The sequence below is a fragment of the Epinephelus fuscoguttatus genome, linkage group LG9, assembly GCF_011397635.1.
Source record: "Epinephelus fuscoguttatus linkage group LG9, E.fuscoguttatus.final_Chr_v1".
Classification (NCBI taxonomy): domain Eukaryota; kingdom Metazoa; phylum Chordata; class Actinopteri; order Perciformes; family Serranidae; genus Epinephelus; species Epinephelus fuscoguttatus.
This window is the reverse complement of record NC_064760.1, coordinates 13,463,795-13,487,656: the sequence shown is the minus strand read 5'-3', so window position 1 is coordinate 13,487,656 and position 23,862 is coordinate 13,463,795. Positions and strand designations below refer to the sequence as shown.

The 23,862-nt window shown below is 41.0% G+C and overlaps 1 protein-coding gene across 1 annotated transcript in view; it reads right to left on the bottom strand.

The window, feature by feature from the left end:
* Nucleotides 1-23,862, bottom strand: part of slit3 (slit homolog 3 (Drosophila)) — a 353,029-nt gene that overhangs the window by 77,564 nt on the left and 251,603 nt on the right. The window contains exons 9-15 of the mRNA XM_049586786.1: nucleotides 19,650-19,721; nucleotides 17,693-17,764; nucleotides 15,342-15,413; nucleotides 11,182-11,325; nucleotides 9,406-9,569; nucleotides 4,669-4,819; nucleotides 920-994 (exon numbers count right to left, since the gene is read on the bottom strand). Of these exons, the coding sequence (XP_049442743.1) occupies nucleotides 920-994; nucleotides 4,669-4,819; nucleotides 9,406-9,569; nucleotides 11,182-11,325; nucleotides 15,342-15,413; nucleotides 17,693-17,764; nucleotides 19,650-19,721 (750 nt within the window). The remainder of the gene's footprint in view (nucleotides 1-919; nucleotides 995-4,668; nucleotides 4,820-9,405; nucleotides 9,570-11,181; nucleotides 11,326-15,341; nucleotides 15,414-17,692; nucleotides 17,765-19,649; nucleotides 19,722-23,862) is intronic.

Sequence of the window (23,862 nt, the reverse complement as noted above, 5' to 3'; positions counted from 1 at the left end):
TGATGGCAGACAAACTTAAGAGTTAAAAGATAAGTAGTAGATGCAACGATAACAGAAAATGTGAGGCGAGGAGAGGAGGAGGAGGAGGAGATGATGAAGAAGAGAGGGAAGGAATTGAAGGAAGGAAAATGGAAATGAGTGCTGGCCAATCTATATCGTCAGTGACACTGCTAGATGGTTAGCAATTTCCTCTCCAATAAATCAACTTCTGGTCTCTGCTCTGTCTTTCTCTATCTCGCTCTGACACACACACACACACACACACACACACACACACACACACACAAACTTGGAGGAGGTTGTAGATAAGGAGTGACTGTAAATCTGAACCGAAGGCCCATCTTCCATTTCCATTTAATATTCGCTTCCTCCATACCTCCCACCCAACCTTCCTTACTCTCCAGCTCTCTTTTGTCCCTCCCTTCCTCTCTTACTTGTCCTCAACCACTCCTCTTCCTCCTTCCTTAAATCATGTCTCTCTCATTTTCACTTCCGCCCTCTTTGCATGTATGTTTTTCACACTTTTCTCATTTTCATCCTTCTCTTCCTTGCTCCTTATCATCGTTTCTGTCCACCTTTCCCTCCCATCAACCTCTCTCTATCACCTTTCTTTCTTCCTTTCCTTTCTCATTCATAACTCCTTGCATCCCTTATTGTAAACCATCCACTGTTTGCCATCTGTTCTCATCCAGCTGTTCTTATTTCAGTCATTTCGTAATTGCAATGCTTTTCCTTCTTTCCTCTATCAGCAATATATAGAACAGGAAACTGAGAAAGAGCAACATCCAATAACATTCTAGGTCTTCTTTACCTCCTTACAGATTTGGTAAAAGCATGTGTGATTTAATGAATAAATGATGCAAAACCAAACATTAATGAGAAGCAAATGAGAGGTGCTTGTTAAAAAGAGTATACATACATTTTCTTCAAGTTAGGCAGCTTCTTAAACGTCCCCGTGGCCTCCAACACGGCAATATCGTTGTCATTTAGCCTCCTACAGAGAGAAAAGTTAAAGAAAGTGAGTTAAATTTTAATTCTTTCATAAAACAAACTGCTTTGAAGTCAAAACACACACATGACCACACACACACACACACACACACACACACTCAAAAAACACAAAACAAAAAACAAGATCGAGAGAGAAAGGCCACGAGTAAAGGGGGGAATGACCGCATGAAGGTTAAGAGGCCTTTAGTGACTGTTGAAGTATGATGTGCCGCAGAACCAGAGGAGGGAGGAGAGAATAATTAAACATATTGGAGAAGAGAAGACAAGAGCAATGAATCTTTTCTATGCAGTCATCAATACCCACGCTGCCCTAAGCCAAGAGAAAACAGTTTGAGAGATAGGAAGCTCGACATCTGCTTTATTGAGGTAATTTGTACTAAAAGTGTGCTGCTAAAAGGATGCTCTTTGTGTATGTGTGTGAGAGCGTGTGTGTGTGTGTGTGTGTGTGTGTGTGTGTGTGTGTGTGTGTGTGTGTGTGTGTGTGAAAGAGGCAGAGTGAGAGGAACTGGGGAAAGAAAGTGAAAGTTCAGCTGGAGGGGACACTTTCTAATGAGATACAGGGGGGACTAAAAAGATGGATCCACCTGGATGAAGCCAAACTGGAATAGCATGTTGCAAAGTCTGAAAGAAATCGGTGGTGACGCTGTTGGGCTGACATGCTCATTGTAAATGTTTATATACATATAAGAATAAAGATAAAACATTTATTATCTCTTTAGCTTGTAATCTACAGTCCTCAGAATGTACAATTTTACTGAATGCAAATAATTGTCTTGAAGAAAACTGTGCTGTCTATGCAGCAGAAAGATGCACATTTTCTATTTTATTTAATTTATTTAACCTTTATTTAACCAGAAAAACCTCTTAAGATTAAATATCTCTTTTTCAAGAGTGTCCCAGTGAAGTTACAGACAGAGAACATAGAACAAAAATACAGAATAAAAATGTACAGCTCTAAAACAAGCAATATAAAACGTGAAGTGAGATTACTACAAAGAAAAGCCAAAAAGTACAATAATATATACTAGATGTGCAACTACGCATGATTACAAAGACCAGCTAAGACACACTGTGACACTGACATATAGAAGACTGTGTAAAATCCTGCAACAGTGCTTTGAAACGGCCAAGAGGAACCAAAGAGTGCAACTTTAATTCCCTCTGCAGAGGTTTCCACATATAAGGAGCTGTGTACATAAATGCTCGCTTACCAAACTCTGTACGAATCATCGGTACAGACAATAAAAACATGTTCTGAAAACAAAGCGCAAAGCCATTTTCAATTTCTTGCTCAATTAATACTTTTGAAATTGGTGCTATATGAGCAGAGAAACAGAAAAAAAGTACAGTGGCATTCGCATTTACTCAAGAGGTAGAAAACCTACAACTACCAGAATGCACTGCGTCGCACCAGACCAATAACTGCTTGTGCTGGTGGATGACATAACAATAACATAATAAAAATAATATTCTGTGTATAGCACTTATCTAAACAACAGGGCCTTGATGGCAAAAGCCACTGCATGCTTGTCCGTTTTAAAACAGGAAACAAAATATGGTAACGGGCTGGTAAAAATTCATTTTGAATTACAGTTAAAATATGTTTCTGAAAACATTTTAGGTGAGAAATGGGCTATGCAACAACAGAATCTTGGTTCATATTTGATCAACACTGCTTCGTTTTACTATTTCATCTCAGTTTTTTGAGCCTCCATTTACCCAATACAGGAAACAGTGAAGTGCCTGCTTCATGTTCACAAATTCTCATATTACAGCCAAACAGTGCACTAAAATATGTTTCTGAAGACAATAGAATCTTGGTTCATATTTGATCAGGACTGCTTAGTTTTACAGTTTGATCTGAATTTGAGAGTGTCTTTGTGTCTGCAGTGTCGGGCATACAAAAATGCAGAAGCACAATCTGTAGTTCAAGCCACAGCCCTAGAGCCAGCGAAAATCCTGAGAGATGAGCAGGGAGATTCGGGCGCCGGTAAGATGGAGAGAAGTTTACCATAGTTCATTTACACGTCCTACCCACACTGTTATGAGACAAAGCTGGCTGAAATCAGCGAAGTATCATTTTAATTCATTTGTACTTATTGAACACTCTCAAGGCCGATGTCAAGGATTATTGTGGCTGGTGGGAAGAGTCGCAAATAAAGACAGAAAGATAGACAGAAGAGAGAAAGAGAGCAAAATATATAAGCCTTCAGCTCAGCCTCTCCTGATTTCCCCTGATAAGGCAGGTTACACAGGGCACAACTGGCGGCTTGTGTGTGTGTGTGTGTGTGTGTGTGTGTGTGTGTGTGTGTGTGTGTGTGTGTGTGGCCTTCAAAAACCTCACTGGTGGTTGTGTTCTTAAGGAAAAGGCAAGAGAAAGAGAGGGTTTTGAAAATAGTGTAAAACTTTGATCTGTCCTCTAACCAACCATAAAGGACAAAGTTTATGTTTTTGACATGAAGCACCCTGGGAACACAGAGGGAAGGAGGGAAGACTGGAGGGCTCACAGAGAGAAGCAGAGCCACAGAGTGAGCAAGAGAAAGAGGAACTGGGGGCTAATGGTCTGTAGGATACTGGCATTATTAGTTATCTAAAGTGGCAGCCACGGTTGAATTCACCATTATACAACTAACCTCCGTAAGCAACCAGCCTGCGTCTGCTCCAATGCTGCAGTGGTGCCGTATTCTGCAGCTATTCTCCATTAGTGGCACAAGCTCTACATCCTTCACCTACATTTTAAAGCTGTGAAGTGATTCAGCATTATTAGGTAAAACCTTGCCTCTGGCTGGATTCCTATTTCCTGTGTGGAAATATTAGCTTATTGAATATTCGATCAAGTGCAGGTGCTGAAAGTAAAATGGGGCTGGCTGATTTTAGCGGCAGCACACTTTTCTTGTGTCGCAGTTTGGGATCATAAATCCAGTTTTTGTTCTCAGTCGGTGTGTATTTTATGACTTAGAAGCTTTTTTTTTTATATTTGACCTTTCAAATCACATCAGACATTCAAAATTATGCTTTATTTTTCAATTATGAACACTTATATCATTGTAATTCCTCAGCATAATACATCACCTCCCTCATACATGCTGAGATGTTGATTTTGCCGAGCAGATTCTGAACACACGCCAACTTTTTAACCTTTTTTCTCAATCAGATTATGGTATTCCTGTTGCGTGTTATCTGTTACTCCCTCTCCATTTTTCAGTGGTAAAATGAATGATCCATGGGACTGCTCAGTATTCTAGTGTGAGACCCTTCGCCAGACATGATGATGGCTCCTTTGGGACTTTGAGGGAGATGGAAAAGACTGTTGAGAGGCATTTTGGTCTGAGAGCTAAAAATGAAAAGTGACGTTCATGATACTGCTCTGAGAGAGGCGAGGAGACAGAGAGAGGAAGGCAGACATGTGCGCGTGCATGGAATATGTGCATTTGTGCATGTCTTTGCATGTATGCCTGTGCCCATGCATGTATCCATGTGCATTTTGGTGTGAAAAATTTCCTGACAGCCCTGTGGCATGTTGAAGGATGTGTGGTGGTTTACAGTTTCAGGTTAGAGCAGTCTAACACATGGCGTTCGATCTGATATTTCATCATGTGTTCACATACAATATACAGCAAGTGTGCTTGTGTAAGAAGGAAACACTGGCTGACTTACAGGTCTGTGGTGTGTTCAGGGATGTGTGGAGGTAAACGGGTCAGTTTGAGATTGGAGCAGTCGACCACGGTGCCTTCACAGCGACATCTCTCTGGACACACCAGGTCCTGGAAACACTCCCCGCTCAGATGACTACGGTAGTCCTCCTGACCTGCAGAGGAAAGGGGGAGGGAAAGTCCAAAGGGGAGAGAAAGTGAAACAGAAAAACAGGGAGGGAGGGAGGGCAGACAAAGGGTGGAGAGCAGGTAGAAAGGACAGAGAAGAAGAAAAGCCGGGTAAATTAGGTCAACAGAGAGACAAGGAGACAAAAGGCAAGAGGGGGAGAGAGATGGAGGGCAAGAGAGAAAGAAAAGACCAGAGACAGAAAGTTCTTCATGTTAAACTCTGTGGGTTTTAATTAAAACATTGTCCCATTACATATGACCTGATTCTATATGCACCTTATAATAAAGGATAACATTATCTCAAGAAATATACAACTGAAACTCTTGCCTCCACTGCCACATTATCAATCTCTGTCTGAAGTGTTTCTTGTTGGAGTTTAATTGTTTGGAAAATTCTAGTTTAGCTCTAATTTCAGCTGTCAAAGGTTGTAAAACATAAATTGCAGGAGCTAGGATGATGAAGGGGATAACCACAGCAGTCCAGAGTATTGTAATTTATACGACTTCTAATCAAACATTTTATTGTCTGTAACCTCTGTCACTGTCCTGCACTCACTACGGCCAAGACGTGTCCTGCTCTCTCAGTGTGTATTTTCGCTAAGCATTGATATAAACTAGAATCGCAACAAAATTTTAAAATCACCTGAGTGAGAGTGCAATATCACCCCTCTTTCAAACTGTCTAGACATTGGAGGGCTTGCGAGACTCGCAGAGATGTAATACCTTTCAATCATCACTAATGATTCACTCGAGGTGTTTGGCAGTGAATTTATCTGCTGAGATTCTGCCCTCTGCCTGGATTTCTTTTCTTCTCATTTTGCTATGTTCGGAACATTTCTGGGTGTGTAGCCCTCAGCCAAAAAATGTGCAGTTGGAGTACACACTTACAAAACAGTTGCTGCCAGGTACCAGACCGAAATCATCACGCATCTAAGAGAAAGCTATGTAAACTGCGGACACAGTACCAAAAGAAACCACCAAAAAATGCAAATATAGTGTGATGAAAAGCCAAGCAGGCAAAGCTCTTTTAAAAAAGAGAGTGAATCTGGGATTGGCTTTCTCCTCCTGGCAAGCGCTGACGGAGAGGATGGGGATGAAGAGCGACGTGGAATTAACCTGTTTCCTGCTGGACAGGGGCGTTCTGGCGGTTAGCTTAGTTAGCCTGCCAAAGTATTGTTTTTACATTTCAACAAATGTAATGTTCCTACAGTAGTGCAGCAGTGTATGTAGAGGCAGTGTAGGGAGACGGGGCCAGATTTGAATGTTGTGTTTACCAATAATAAACAGTAATTTTTGCATAGTTTCCTGAAATCAGATTGAACCAGAAGCGAAAGCATCTAGTCCTGCTCTTCACTGAAATGAAAGTAAAACAAAATCTGGTGTGACTGCACTTGAACAAGCATTTGAGGCCCTATGAAGACATATCAATATTTTTCACAGGAAAAGTTGAGCATTTATGGTGGATATGGTTGTTAAGAAGCACTTAACTTATTGATAATTATAATCAATGAAATACCCCTGAAATATTCTGATGTTAGATTACTTTTCTAGTCCTATTTATTTCAACCACAGTTAGAGTCCCATGTATCCAAAGCCTTACACATAAATGCAAACAAACAGAAGTAAAGTATGAATAATTTTTTAGCTCCAAGGCGTGTGATTGGCTGGGAGAGGCAGGTGGGTGTGTGCTGGGCGGTCCCTGGCGCTTGACGGAACCATGTGATGCCACAGTAGGCGGGGCCACATGGTTAGATCAAGCACAAGAGACAGCTGCACGAACCAATCAGAATGCAGGTCCACACAGGAGGAGGAAGGTGGGGCAACAGAGAGCTGCACCAATCAGTCAGGGGGGCAGGGTCCATACAGGATAGGAGAGGCAACAGACAGCTGCAGATCCACACAGGAAGGGGACGGGACCAGAGAACTGCCCACCACATAGCGAAATATGTCCACACAGGTCCAGAGAAGAAGAGGAGATGCAAGGAGAGGCATGGGACTGCAGACAGCAAGGGCTGAAGCAAAGAGGACCGCCACAATCAGCTTTAGGAGCATTTCTAATCTAGTTACGTCGATTAGCTCCATGGGCAGAGCACTAACATTAGGGGCCTGCTTACCACTGAGACCTTCCATGCTAAAAATGTACCACATGCGCTCATGATACTGCAAAGCACTTTGGATAAAAGCCCTCACCATTTAATAGTGTTGGTTATGCTGTTTATTGTGTGCCCAGTTTAGGCTGGGGTATACCATTTCAGGGAACAGGAGGGGTGGAAATCTCATGTGAGACGCTATTTTGGCCAGACTTGACAGGCCGTTACCTTACAAGGAAGGGTCGTCAGCCTATTAGGCTCACCTGAGTTCTTAAGATACAAAAGCTAGGCCATGTGTTTATTCTTTCTTTCTGCCTTCCTACAGAACAGCTGACACACATCTATGCATTGCTGATATTTGTGTTCATTGTTGTTTAATAAATTGTTTAAGTAAAACCTTGTATGGACTCCCTCCTTGACACATTCTCTGAGCCAGTTTGTGACACATCACTTGATACCCCTTTTCCACCATAGCCTTGTTTCCACCAAGTAGTCCAGTTAAATCCAGTTCAGTTTGTACCACACTGTAATGGTCACTGTTGGGTTTTCATAGTCAAAAGTTGTGAATGGTACCAATTCAACCATCCCATTCTGTATTGTTTTTTGTAACGGCTCTGTTGAGGCACCTAGCACACTGATGCGATACCCGAAGGTGGAGCTAGAAACACTGCAGACTGTCAACTGGTGAAGAGAGAACCATCCCTCTTGCTCTACAAAGCCTCAGTGCACAAGGCTGCTATTTTTTGATATCTCATCGACTTTGACTGACTCTTAACACTCCATCCTGTTCTTTTGTTCTTCTCAAAATATTGGCTTGCATGATCAGCATGGTGCAGACGTCCCTTGAATCGCCCCTGAAGAGAAAATACAGTGAAGGCTGGATAGAGCAGTGTCAAAGCTATCCAGTATCTACTTTGCCTACTTTTAAAAGTACTGTCTGCAGAGAAAAAACTTGGATGTAGATTTTAGGTACATCTGTACAGGTTTCGTACTGGCTTAAAGGGTACTATACCGAAAGTGGTTGGTGGAAACGCAGCTCATTTAAGCTCTGGTTCTTGAACTAGTTCTTGGAATCTTGGTGTTATCTAGTGACACAGCCCTTGTTTCTAGCAGAACCATTGTAATCAAGGATTCATCCTCTGACAATGGCGTTGACCAATGTACAACGGAACTAAACAGTAGTAGCAAGACGGTGGACTGTGTTCTTTACCTGCAAGCTTTTGTTCTGTTATTACAGATATTAGCTTATATCCTACTCCAGAAAAACAGCATGGACCAACTATTAATAATAAAACACATAGAAGACTATTACGTGCAAGATTCAATCCTGTCTTTCCGAGATGTAGAATATGACACGCCCAATTATGTCATGAAAATTCACACTACAGTTTATGGGATTCCAGCTAGGAAACAACTTTTTGGGTTTGGTCAAAATGCTTATAACAGTCCAAATTAGCCTCACAACTGGAACAGAATCTGTTTCTTGTTGGTGGAAAAGGGGTATAAATGGTCAGTCTTACAGGTACTAATGAAACTAAGTTGACTGTGAAGGAAACAATTCTTTTAGTAAAAGGTAAAATCTTTTTTTGTCAAATATTTTGTGCTTTCTGTTCCATCTGCTGCTGCATTTTTTTGTTAAGCTTTTTCCAGATAAAACAAAACATCCCTGACAGAAAGTGATTTCTCGATAACATACCTGCTGTTGTATAAAGCACTTTGTTGCTTATTGTGAAATAAACATAGGATACATTTAAATCATAACAATGCTGTTGCTCATATAGTCAAATTAAAAGCCAAATCTATTACGTGACCGTCTTTTCTGAACACAATCCCATTCAGTTTAAGGTTAAAGTGACTGTTGGAACTGAAACAGTTGACAGTGGTCCCCTAGTCTGCTGCATAGTAAACCAAGGATTTGCTTATAACCATTGTTCTCACACAGTTCATATAGTTTGTTTCCAGTGATCCATAAAAAAGGCATTATGTTTAAGACAGAGAAAACAACATGAGGAGCCACTGCAGAGAGATACTGAGGATGTGAAGTGTAAACAGCCTCACACACACACACACACACACACACACACTCATTCGCACGCTTACACAAGTGGGCGATCACAGTCTATGGCCAGTCCCTGCTGAGTTAGTTATTGTGCTGCTTCAGTATACTGAATTGGTCTGTGTTGTAATTAGTGAGACCCACGGCTCGTATCAAAGGAAATAACACTAATAAAATACTACCAGAGAGAGACACAGAGACTGTATGTGAATGTTTGTGTGTGTGTGTGTTTCAGTAAACGCACATCAGTATCTAACTGCACACATAAACCAACGTGTGTTTTTAAATCTCCATGTTTTACTTCTTCATCTTGCATTACTTTGCATCTTTCACCTGATTAATATGAGTCTATATTAATCTTCAGAGGTGACTCCCTGCATGTTTGCTTGTGTGTGTTTAGGTGTGTCTGTGTGAACTCATTTCTTACCTGTGCACCTGAACTTCTTGCCTTTAACCTGGCTGATGCGCTTGTTAGCCAGCCGTCTGGGGTGGCTGCAGCGTGCGCCACTGGTCTCAATTGGGTTGTCAAACAGGTAGTCTGCCAGCCACTTCAGGTGACAGTCACACATAAAGGGATTCTGGGCCAGATGACTGAAAAAGAGAGGGGACAGAGAGGAGGGAAGAAGATGGGTTTGTCACAGGACAAGAAAAGAGGAGGACCTCACAGTTACTACATTTATAGATGTTAGCTTTCTACTTGGTCAGGAATAGGAAGATTTTGCATTTGTTGTCAGTCAGGTCAGTCGACACGTGACTAAAGATTGTTGTGACAAAATAAGTCAACGTTGCCTTTTATTTTCACACAGGACACAAACACTGGTCTCCTGGGTCAAAGTCCTGTGCTCTTTCGATACATCCACCTCCTATTCTACCCACCCTCAGCGGACTTTCATGCTCTATTTACTACATCTGTTGCTCTGAATGTCTAATAATAATGCAGATGGGTTTACATTCGAGTTGGTTCAAAGCCTGGGTGCATTATGCATCCGTATCTTTGCCAAGGGCTATTGGCCAAGCTGCGTTTTTTTTTGATGTCCTGGAAGTGAGACCTGGCTGAAACTGCTGGTGTGGAATCTTTCTTTTAGCATACAGGAGGTGACGTATTTCAAACGCATTCGTACTCCCAGGTCGTCAAACACAGACATCTGATATCAACTCAGAGGCCACCATTTAGCATCTATGAGATGCACAGCTGTCTCCAGGGTGAAACGCATTACACATGTTTAACATTGCGAAATGGTGGCGGTTAGACTACTTGGTTAGATTTAGACAAAAAAATGATGGTTTGGGTTCAAATAAGTCCATTTGTTATGGGGTTAGGGTTCAACGTTACGTAGCAAAGAGATTAATACATGGTGTATTGTGTGTAACTTATGTATGTTAAATAAGACAGTGCTGACTTTTGGTTTCACATGGGACATGAGCTGCAGTCTCCTGGGTGAAAGTCCTGTGTTTGACCCATTCTACCACCCTGACCACCTTACACAAACTTTGTCACTCTTTATAGCAGGTGCTCTGAGTGTCGAATATTGCTGCTGATGGGTTTACATTGTAGTTAGCTGAACGCCTGCTGCATCACAAACAGAAGCTAAAGAGAACTCTGTGCATCTGTATCAGACAGTGAGGGGTTACGTTAATATTTGACGACCTGGGAGTGAGACCAGGCTGGTGTTTTAAGTTTTGAGCAGCAGAAACAGTGATTAGAATAAAGAGACTGTACTGTTAACATGACCACCAACAGAGCTTTCAAAGCTCTACTTACAGATACTTTGACTTAACTAAAGGAAAACTTTAGCAAAGGAAATGATGAAGTATACTAAACATGACAGTGGTAAATGTGTTTTAAGTATGTTGGCCTCTTTCCCCTGTCTGTCTCAATAATCACATTTAAACATCAATGTATTACTTTATGGGATAAAAAGAGGGCTAGAAGTCATCATTAAATTCATTACCTAAATCATCCTGATTAATCGTTGACTCTATGAAATGTTTAAGAAATATTGGTCTTTAATTTGCTTCTTTTGCCCAACTAACAGTCCAAAACCTTCAGATATTCAATTACCTGTCACATATGACAGATGAAAGAAAAATTCTGGATGAATAACGAGTGAAACAAAAAATTGCTTGTCAGAATAGTATGCTGGTTAATTTTCTGTCTATCCTGGGGTCCATAAAAAACTCTTAAAAGCCTGACTCTACTCACAGAGTCTTGATGGAGCGCAGCGGGGTGAATAGTCCTTTGCTGATGGTCTGCAGCTTGTTGTCATACAGCGACAGCAGGTTGAGGTTCTGCAGGTCTTGGAAGGTGTTCACTCTCAAACAGTTAATTTTGTTGGCATTCAGCAGCCTGAAACACAAGCGAGAAACATTTGTTATTTATCTGTATTTGTTTTACTTATTTAGCTTTATTATCTCAACACAAACAAAAGATAAGAACATGCAGATAATGAGATAATTTATTTTTCTCAGATTCATCTCTACTGCCAAAACACTACTTTTCTCCCCAGTCTTTTTCTTCTCCTCCTCCTCTCTGTTTCTCCTCCTTGTCCCTCCCTATAGCCTCTCCTATCCTCTCCACAGTCATGATTATATTTTTTCTGGCTGTGACACATAAATCTGAAAATTGCGGTTTTATATATTTTCACTTTCACTTCTGGAGCACTTTCTGGGCAAATCTACTGTTGGGTGGGAGTGTTATATCTTGTTTTAATGGGAGAGACAGGTGGCGACAGGGGGTAAAGGAAAGAGAAAGAGAGGAGGTAGAAGAATGGAGATGGGATGGAGGAAATAGTGGCGAGAGACAGCGAAGGGCCAGGCGAAAAATGTAATTCTGAGTGACACAGATATACAATTAAGTGAAAGAGGCTGGCAGCCAACATGGAGGATAGAGAAAAAGGGAAATGAGAAATGTGATAGAGGGATTAGGTAAATGACAGGAAAGGTTTGCACCTCCACCCTTTCCTCCATCTCGCTCTTCCATACCCACACTTCATTAGCTAATACGGCCAAGTTGACAGCTTCTTCCCTGTACTTTCTTTCTTTCCTCCACTTCCTGTCTGTCTCTTCCTCGATCTTTTTGCTCTTTTATCACACAAACACTCTTCTCTTTAATTCTTTGTCCCTCTCACACTCTCCTACTCTTCTTTCTTTGTCAGACAGGTGACTAACTCGGCGCTTGGTACAGCAGCTCAGCTTAATCATCTCAAGTCATCCTAACGAGCGTCTATACTGGCACCAACTCGCTTATACATACACTCACAGGCAGATACACGCACACGCACACACACACACACACACACACACACACACACACGCACACACACACACACACACACACACACGCTGCTCTGCGACATATCCACGCCTCATTAGGCAGCTCACAGGGGGAACTAATTACTTGAAACTGCACCAGTAAAACAAAGCAGCGCAGACAATATAAACAGCAGACCAGTAGCTATACAAAGCAATAAACACATCTTTGTCATGGAAGGTTGACATGCTGCTTGATTCACCAGTGAAAGTTAATATATAATTTATAATTATTACACTATAGTAATAACAACAGCATCTTGAAATTCCTGACAAACTGACCGACGTTTTTGGAAGTCTGTCAGCGGCTAAATATTAAAAGAAATATTCCCTCCGAACGCCTGCTGAGCGAGCGCCAACACCCGCAGGCAGTGTCTTTGTGGGATTGACCAATGATGTGGCAAGACATGAATATTAACTAGACACCCAGTACTTTATTTATTCATCGATTGAAGCAGTCACAAATGCACAGAAGCACTCCTGAATTATCCTATTAAGGGATCACATGTGCATGTAAAAACAAATACAAAGCATTCGGTGTTTCAGTGTTTAACATCCTCATGACAAGGTGTGAGGGAAATGCTTGTTCAATCAGGGGACGCTAAATGTTAATGATGTCACCTTACATTTACACATTTCTTCTTTCTTTCTGGGTTTCTCCAATTCTGTCTTCTTCCTTATGTCCATGTCTTTTTCCATCTTTCCCCTCTCCATCCATCCATCCATTATTTTATCTGTCCATCCACCTCCCTCCCCCTTCTTTCTCTCAGTGTCTGACTATGCACCATGCATCCCAATGATCCACCTAAGCCCGTAAAAGGTGTTTGTGGGTTAGATTCACTCATCCTCATTCTCTTTGCTTCACTTCACTTTACGATGGAAAAGCCCAGAACATTAGCTGTTTCTGCAGTGGACTGCGGCATTCGCAAGGACCATATGCCACATACAGTACCAGTGTAGCCGTAACAGGAGTCCGATTCTTTTTACTGCATGCTGAACCGCCACTGCAGTTTGAACCTGTGCCCATGAGGAATTATTCACCATTAATAGTTTGACTCCCAGTAAATGTTTAGAAGAAGTATGGGAGATTACAGATTTTATTGCAGTGCATCAATTTGGTTCATGTTGATCATTTAAGAGAGACTTTTCTGTATACACACACTCACACACACTCTCTGTCTCACACACACAATGCAGGACAGATGGAGGGTTAATGCAGGAAGAGGGGATTCTACTATAGCTGTCGCTGTGCAATAATGATGATTACCAAGATTTGCTTTTCCTCATAAAATTACCACCACACTGTGTATTGAAGCACATTAAATTGGCCTTAGCTCTGATTATGATACAAAGGTAATGTATTTTAGATATGACTCTTGAAAGCCAAGCCACTAAATCATCTTAATCAGGGAAAATTAAGAACAACACTAACACAAATAAAGCCACAACTACTTACCATTATGATGCTTCAATTGGAATCAACATAGTGGCGAGGTTATCTTGTTAGCATGCAGTGTTTGTGAAGAAATCATGTCTAGCAAGAGACAATTGTTTTGTCTGTGGAACTTGTGAGTTAAAATGGAGCCAAATTTTGGGTCACCTTTAAGTTCCCAGCCTCACATTAGCAAAGGAAAACTCCTCTAGCTGCTAGGCTAATTTATGCAATGTAAAATGGCACAGGCATGTGCTAATAACGTTAGCATGCAGTATTTGTGAAGAAACTTGTCTAGCAAGAGACAATTGTTTTGTCTGTGGAACTTGTGAGTTAAAATGGAGCCAATTTTCAGGTCACCTTTAAGTTCCCAGCTTCACATTAGCAAAGGAAAACTCCTCTTGCTGCTAGGCTAATTTATGCAATGTAAAATGGCATAGGCATGTGCTTATAATGTTAGCATGCAGTATTTGTGAAGAAACTTGTCTAGCAAAAGACAACTGTTCCCTCTGTGAAACTTGTGACTTATAACGAAGCTAAATTTTGTAGGGTTACCCTGAATGCCTCTTTTATTCCCAGCTTCACATTAGTAGAGGAAAATTCTTCTAGCTGCAAGGCTAATTTATGCAGTGTAAAACGTCATAGGCATATGCTAGTAAGGTTAGCATGCAGTCTTTTCTGGGGATAATGTGCTGGCAAAAGACAATCGTCTTGTCTGTGAACCTTGTGAGTTATAATGGAGCTGGGTTTTGTACTTTTCTTAAATGTTGTTGCCATTATGCTATGATTTATGTGGTTTAGGTGTGTTACTTGAATCAATAAAAACTTACACAGGGTTCCCACAATCCTTAAAACATCTTAAAAGGCACTGAATATCATTAATCTGAAAATAAAGCCTTAACTGGTATTAAACTGTCAAACTTATCTTTCAAAAATCTTAATAAAGCTAAGACATAGGAAATTGCATTTTTCCTGGCCGTCCAACTCCAGCTTCCTCCCACAGTCCAAAGACATGCAGGTTAATTAGTGACTCTAAATTGTCCGTAGGTGTGAATGTGAGTGTGAATGGTTGTTTGTCTCTATGTGTCAGCCCTGTGATAGTCTGGTGACCTGTCCAGGGTGTACCCTGCCTCTCGCCCAATGTCAGCTGGATAGGCTCCAGCCCCCCCACGACCCCCAAGAGGGTAAGCCGTTATGGAAATGAATGAATAAATGAATAATTCACTTCTGATTTAACATGAGGATGCTAGTAGTTTTCCATCTCACTTTTTATATATTTTCACAAACACTGACTGTTATTTTTTCTACTGTCAGTGATGCCACACAGCAGTCATGTTCCTTGCTGATAAATCACCTATAATAAGGGTCTTTGACTGTGTAGGCTGTTCTTTTATTTTACATCTCACATGCTCACTGGTTGCCACTTGGTCCATTTTCTGAAGGAAATTGTAGCACTACATTTTTCCATCACAAATCCACAACAATACAGGGCTTCCTGTGTAATTCATCCCATATTTGAGTGTCTTTTGTTTTCTGAATAATGTATTTCATTGTTTTCTGGAGGGACCACACACATACACACAGGTACACACATAACAACAGACCACACAGACAGTACTTACAGTAGCTGCAGGGAAACCAGTCCATCAAACAATCCCTTGGGCAGCTCTGTGATCTTGTTTCCGTACAACACCCTGCACAGGACAGTCAAAACAACATCATTTAGGCTACAGTGTTTACAAAGCTGTCCGAACACAATGAGACTTATGTGGTCTGAGGCCGGCTGTGAGGCACAGTAAACACTTCTTTTTGTGGACATTGTTCCGACTTAAATCCGCCACAAGAGATTTTTTATTTTAATCTTTAAATTACTGTGATGAGAAGCGGCATACAGTGAGAAAGCAGATGATATACTCTTTGGCCTCTCTGACAATTGCAACTCTGAGTAATATTTAGTGTAACTCACATTATAATGCTTTCATATTTATATCCTACATATAAGCCTGCTGAAAATTATAGTTCAGCGTGGAGTGGTGGAATTGGTTTTGCAAAACAGGTTTACATTGAAATGAAATACCTTCATTAGAAAACAAAGTTTGATGCCTAAATCGTTTATCAGTTCGTCATGACAATGGCTGTTATATAATAGAGTCTCAGCTGAAAACAAAGTGATAAAGCTTTAGTCGCTGTCCTTTGAAAACCAGGCAACTCTAAAATGTCCATTTTTCATTAGCTACGAACAAAAAGGTATTTTTTCAGTATATGATGATGTCTTTTTTAGTTAATACAGTAAGATTTCAAATGTTTTATGCAAATCCATCTGGAAAAAAATCTGAATCATCAGGTTTGAAGATATTCTGTTTTCACTGGTCAGCGACACTTAAACACAAAACTTTGAGAAATGATACCTCAAAGAGTGGCTACTATTTTTGGGAGGTTTTCCATCATTCTGTAGCTTAAAATTTTGTTTGAAGGATGCATATTTTACATGTCAAAATTTCATTTCCCCAAGCCCCTTTAAAACATTGTTTCATGTGACCTGACGTAGGTTTCTGCGTGATGACACCGACACCCCCCAGCTCACCTTATGTGTCTCCTCTTGACTGAGTCAAACTTTGAAAATTGTGTATTGCTGATCTACCACTCCCAGTTAGGGGAAGCAGACAGAAGTTTTGATCTTGTGTTGATAACTACCACAGTGTCCACAACAGAACTGTTATGTTTCCGTGTCGGTGCTTCTGTCTGCTTCTCCAAACTTGAAGCATGCCAACCACCATTTACAGTAAGTAACACACTGACTATGGCACTGTAAATGTGTTCAAATACATGAATCAATACAGTATAAATGTGGAATTACATTATACTGAATCCTATTGCATCTACAACTGGTTAATAAAGGTTTGATTGTAATAAAACAGTACCATCTTCTACCTTCATGTATACACACTAAGCCACAGTCACACTGTCCACAAACTGTGTGTGTGAAGGATGAGGGAGGGGAGGGCATCAGCTCTGTCACCTACGTCACTGCCTTTTGCTAAAGTCTGAGAGGGAGTTTCCTTTTGAAAAACCCAGAAAAGAAAGCAGATGGAGTCAGTTTCTAAAACGAGACATCCTTTGTTATTACTGTGATGTTTGATCAACACATCTTTAAAATTCCACTAATATCTAGCTTCTCCTGAAGGCAGAGGAGACCCTGAATACATCTGCTCGGAATGAAAAAGCCATCACGCTCAGCGAGTTGGAACAACTATTTTAGGGACAAGAACTGATGGAGTTTTGAAATCAAAGAGACAAAGTGTCTGCTTCCAGCATGATTTTTAGCATTTTTGTCAGATTATAAAAGACATGCAGTCATTTTTAGCACTGAGGGTTTTCTCACTGAGTGCGCTGTCGGACCATTTATCTCATTTGATCGTCAAAAACTGAAATCATGTTTGAGATGTGCTTCCAACTGCAGTTGCAACCATTTAATTCACTTGAGCAATTTTATACTTTGCCATATCACGCCTCAGCTGGCCTCTGCTGCAAAAGTCCTGCATCTCAGTGACATTCCCATTCAACCGACTTGGCTATGTGTGTGTGTGTATTCAGTTTTAACACCCCGCAGAGTTCACCTTGTCTACCCCTTCTTGTCTGTCTGTCTCATTTTCATGCTCCAGATTGATTCAAATTAAACTGTCCTTCATGTTCTTATCACATTCACCCTCAGTTACACACACACACTCACACACACACACACACATGCACTGACTGATTACAGGCACGTACCATTCCACACACGCACAAGCAAATACAATGACACACACACAGCACATACACACCCTCTGCAGCGTTGTGGTCCAGTTGTCAACATCGACAGCGACAACATTTTTATTTGCTAAATGTCTGGAAATGCAATTACTTTCCTGTCGGGATATGTGTGTGCGCGCACGTGCCCGTGTGTGTTTGCATGTACGTTTGTCATACTTACAGTGAGGTGAGTGAGCGGAGGCCACTGAAAGCATCAGCAGCAATGTCAAAAATCTGGTTTTTACTCAAGTCACTGGGGGAGAAAAAGAGAGAGGGGGGGAGATAAGTGCGTTACTGTAATACACAGTAATGGGGTTCATTCTGTGTGAATGTCCTAGAACTGTCTGACAAATGATCATGACAGAATACATCAGCAGAGGTCAAGGCAAGGGGACATGAGTAAAAAAAAAAAAAAAAAAGTAAGAAGGGTTGAATGTGTAAGTAAATGAGAGACAGATAGAGTGAGGGAAAGAAGTGAAGCATCAGGAGAGAGACACTGGAAGCGGTGGCATGTTAAGTGCAGTTCATGTCATTCACTTCCACCACTGTAAGATATATTATTTAACACTTCTGTGGAGGTTAAAACTCTATCTGTATGTGTGTATGTGTATGTGTGTGTGTGCGTGGGTGGGTGAATAACCTTACAACCTTGCACAACTCTGCAAGTCTGGCATTTTCAGCCATTTGCATGATAAGGACATTTTTCACCAGTGAGTTTTATGTCTGTGTGTGTAAGTGTGTCAATGAGACAAAAAGAGATGAACCGTGGGAGAGAGAGAGAGAGAGTGTGTGTGTGTGTATGTGTGTGTGTGTGTGTGTGTGTGTGTGTGTGTGTGTGTGTGTGTGTGTGGGTGGGTGGGTGGGTTGTTAGGGAGGGTGCGTGCATGCTGGTCTGGACTTCAGATTAGACATACACACTCTTCCTTTCGACTATAGGTCACAGTCTCCAAATGTTATAGACATCAGTGACTGATTATGTGCCTGTTGTAGATTCAAACCATTATCTGCTGCTGAGGTAAATTCTTTATTTAAAATAAAATTAAGAAAATGCGAAACTCCTTATATGTATTTGGACAATTCTTAGATGTATTTCTATCTAATTATTTAGGCTGTCTACAGGTATCAAATACTTAAATTTAAGACCTTTTCAAGATAATTTTTAACCAGATTTAAGACTTATTTTTGCTCAAATCATCATTTTCTTATTCAAACATTGCAGGTAAATTTAAAGGTAAGTATGTATGTGTTTTTGAGCAGAGGTAGGTATAATTCCGAAATATGGTTACTGGAGTGAGTTCGTTATCTACATTTGCCAAAAGGTAAATACAAGTATATATTCATATATAATATTCATATATACTTTTATATATATACATACAGTATATGTATATATATATATATATATATATATACACACAGACCATAGATGAGGGTTGGGACATGGACCAGTAAATCGAAAGTTTCGCCTTCAAGCTCAGCTCTCTCTTCACCACGACAGACCGGCACAGCACCCACATCACTGCAGACACCTAACCAAACCACAGGTCCATCTCACGCTCCATTCCGTCAAATGACTTTTGAGGCCTAACATTTGGTTTTTAAACATTTTTAAGACTTTTTAAGGACCTGTAGACACCCTGATTATTACTGCTATAGTGAACATAGCTGAAGCCTTAGACAAGAATCCAGACCTTGCAGCCTTATCCATTAATTTGTTTGAGGCCTCTGACAGAGTAAAACATGTTTTTCTAACACTGAGACTGCGTTAACATATGAATGTCTGACAAACCAATAGGTTGCTTTAAAACTGTCTCAGGTTGGACTGAATGTGTGAAAGTCAATGGGCTCAGTGTAGGATTACTGTAGTTGGAGTGCCACAAGGTTCCATACTGGGTCTGCTTTATTTTCTATTTACAAATGATTTATGAGTGAAAGCACATTAAACCTAAACCCAATTTAGTTGCAGATGACAGGATTGTTGTAGCTGACCTCAGCATTGGTGAGCTAAGTGAGTGTGAGCTAAGTCCTGTTGGTGCATATCAGTATATGTTTGTATGCTTGCCAACTTGTGTGCACGCAGAAGCATTTGTGTATGTGTGTTTGAGAGTGCGTATGCTGTTTTATAAAGACGGACTTACATCCTCTTGAGCTTCTTGTAGGAAGAAAAGGCTCCTGCTGGGACACTTTTAATCAAATTCTGCTCCAAGCGACTGAAAGAAAGAGAGAGAAGGGAGGGGGTGAGAAAAAGAGGGAGTTAGATGATCTTTTCCAATCCCTTCGAATTAATTAGACGAGGACATTATCCCTAAAACATATGATGAGAAGATTTGAACAAAGATTCAACTCCACAAGTTAATTTTCTCTCCTTTCAATATTTGATTTCACCAAGGACGGAGAAATCATCGGTTATCATGAAGTTCTGTTTACCCTACAACCGGAGCCGAGCGCAAGTGCACACATAGTTCAGAAGGTGGCTGTTCCAATCAACATCTACACAGTATTTCTGCAGGTTGCTTTGAAGCAGGGGCTGGTTAAGGTCACCCTGAAAATGTTGGGTTGAACTTTGCAGCTCAGCAGTAATGAGCTTATATGGGACCAATATGAGAATCAGAGCGAGCAACCAAAACCTGAACTGCCGAACACAATAGTTCAGTTAGACTCTGGCCAAAGTGTTCATGAGGTGCAGCTACGTACATAAATGTTTCCAATGACAACTAACTGGCTATATCAAACTTGCTGTCACTCAGCCACAGTGAAATACAGGTTTTAGAGCACAGTTTGCACACGGGGCAATTGGTTTTGCTGTAACTGGCAGAAGTACAGTAACAATTTTCATTTCCCAGTCACTTTGAATATTTCATATTTTCCTTTGATAAAGCCACAACGCTCTCTTCTTTAGATGCAGTAAGACTGTTATGAACACATTAGATTCCTCAACTTTTTCAGGCTAAGGGCCAAAGGGAATTTATTACATCTCTTTCTCTGGAAGATTGCAGACTCATTACACCATACTGGCTGTATTGTATCTATTATCATATGGGGAGTCATCAGAACGAGACACAAAGCCCTCGTTTGGGGAAATGTACTGTAGTTTAGTTTCTGCTCTCCTGATGGTCGAGGCAACACACTCATCTATGTAGCTCATGCATTCTTCATGTTGTTGCTGCTATTAAAAGAGGGGAAGAATGTAGGAAAGGAAGGGAAAGGAAAGGAGACAAAAGGAAGGGAAAGGAAAGGAAAGGAAAGGAAAGGAAAGGAAAGGAAAATGACAGTACAAGTAAGGAAATGACATGAAAGGAAAGGAAAGGAAAGGAAAGGAAAGGAAAGGAAAGGAAAGGACAAGTCAGCAAAGGAAAGGAAAGGAAAGGAAAAGAAAGAAAGGAAAAGAAAAGAAAAGAAAAGAAAAGAAAAGAAAAGAAAAGAAAAGAAAGGAAAGGAAAGGAGGAAGGGAAAGGAATGGAAAATGACAATACAAGTAAGGACAGGAAATGAATTGAAATGAAAGGAAAAGAAAGGAAAGGAAAGGAAAGGAAAGGAAAGGAAAGGAAAGGAAAATGGCAGTACAAGTAAGGAAATGAAATGAAATGAAAGGTAAGGAAAGGAAAGGAACAGAAAGGAAAGGAAAGGAAAGGAAAGAAAAGGAAGGGACATGACAAGTCAGCAAAGTAAAGGAAAGGAAAGGAAAAGAAAGGAAGGAAAAGAAAAGAAAAGAAAAGAAAGGAAAGGAAAGGAAAGGAAAAGAAAGGAGGAAGGGAAAGGGATGGAAAATGACAGTACAAGTAAGGAAAGGAAATGAATTGAAATGAAAGGAAAGGAAAAGAAAGGAAAGAAAAGGAAGGGACATGACAGGTGAGGAAAGGAAAGGAAAGGAAAGGAAAGGAAAGGAAAGGAAAGGAAAGGAAAGGAAAGGAAGGGACATGACAGGTCAGGTGAGGAAAGGAAAGGAAAGAAAAGAAAAGAAAGGGAAGGAAAGGAAGCAATAAAAGAGAGCAGAATAAAACGGCCTGTAGCCCAAAATTTGAGAAAATTAAAGGAAGAAAACGAGACGACAAAAGTGAGAAAAGAAATCAGACAAGGGAAGTGGGAAATTAGGACAACAATGGAGAAATGGGAGGAATGGAAACGTGTGGACAACAGGGGAGAAGGGAGGAAAAATCAAGAGAAGAAGAGGAGGATGCGGTGAGGTCCCAAGGCCAGCCACAGGGTCAGCTGTCAGAATGATAAATGGGAACTAATCCACCCTTCTTCTTCCTCTCCTCCTCCTCTTCAGACCCCACCCTGTCCTGCTCCTGACCTCCACTCTCCATCCTCTCCTTTCCTTTCTTCACTCTGCTCCCTTGATATCTATCTATCTACGCCTTGTATCATTGGTTGTCTTTAACCACTGATAGTCACTTCACAGCTTAATACACCCTACATATTTTATAACATGGACTCAAAGCCAAGTTTTGATCACATTTGCGGGGACTGAATGCGATTTGGTTGAATTTATTGCAGCAACTTGTGACTATACAACCCCGTAGCTGTGTTTTTAAAATGAAACGCTTACGTGGTCCTGGCTTTGAAAGCTACACAACCCTTACAGGTGGCTGTTTCTTGGCTCATGTCCCTTTCTAAATTCCCACTCCTCACGCCCCTGGCAAGCAACACCGCCTTATTTCTACCGAGGGGTCAAAATAAATCAAGGATGTAGAGATATTGACGGAGACAATCTGCACACACAACAAGTAACAAATTATATCTGGGGGCTTTAAAACAAGGTTGAATCAAAGACACTTAGAGGCTCAATATCAAAGGATGCATTAAAGGGAAGATGTTTTAAGAGGCAATATAAAAAATCTATAAGGTGAGGCGGCGATTAAACGGCAACTCAAACAGGAGATGGGTTTGGCAGGTGAGCATGTTCACAATGGGAGTGCACACACACACACTGTTGATGTTCTAATGACGTTAAATGCCTTGAGACAAACCTGCTTTATTAAATTGCATTATGAATGTATTTGACTGGGAGAGAGAGATAAACACACACACCTGAAAGTGCATAGTTGCATGCTGTATATACACACGCGCACACACATTTGGCAGCGATCCTTGCCACCAGCATGCAGAAAGATGACTTTGTCCCAATTGGAGGACTGACAATACATCATCCTATTAAACTCTATTGTTCCTGGCTGCAGCAACAACATTTATTAAAATGGATCAAATGCTAATTCTGTGTGTGTGTGTGACCAAGAGATTTAATCAGATATGTTTGGCGGCTCAATCACAATGCATGCATGTGTGTTTGACCCTCTCAGAAAGTGTGTGTGTGCATGCAATATGTGCCCAAGTACGTACTCTGTTTGCGCATACAGAACTGGTGTGTCTGCATATATGCGTGTGCATCGGTGTGTATGTGAGTGCGAATCTATTACTTATGCTGGGGAGGTATTGGCGTAGCGTTGCGGGGGAGAATTGCTCCCTTACTCAGAGAGCAATCAACCAGCTGTCCTCTGTACAAACAAACAGGGTACAACGATCAATACGGATATCAAACACGTCCCACTGTGGGGTGTGTGAGTGTGTTTAAATATGTGTGTAAGAGACAGAAAGGAGCAGGGAGAGAGAAGAGGAGGCCAAGTGTATGAGTGTGTAAAAGAAAGAGTTTTGCTGTAATCTAAAACAAGACGGCACTGCAAAACTCACAGTGTGCCACAGATCAGGTTAGATGTTGAGTTCTAGATCATGGTGAATAAAGATGTCTCAAGATCACAGTGAAATTGAGTCTATGTTCACATTTTAAGAAAATGTGGCACAAATCTGATTTTTGTTTTTGCTTTCTATGTGACACAGATCTGATTTCTAGAGTAGTTTGGACACATAAATCCAAATTTTCCAATCAGATTTGAGCCACTTTCGTATTTGGTCTTAAAGCTGGTACATATCTGATCACTGGCCATGTGACTGCTGTAAAAATGGTCATTTGTATGTTGTCCATACATCCATGTTATTTCCAAGTCAAACTTCACTGTGCAGGTGCAGATCACTCATTTAGTGTCTGAGCAGTCTGCTGAAACCACAGAAGGCTGCTTAGCCACACCGCTGCTGCGGTAGGTTGCCCTATTCACCAGCCAATAGAGTCCGACTGTCAGAGGCTTTCTGACGGGGACAGCTTGTCTACATACTATGACAGCGTTGTGAGGCGCCAACAGAGATATTGCACCCTGGACAGCTTTAGGTTTTGGAAGAACTGTTCCTCTGTGAAACCCTCTATATCACGACCACACCACTCCAGCTGCACCCACACCACTCTCTCCACACAATTAACCACCATAGCTGCTAACAGAGCTACTGGACTGAAAGCCTTTT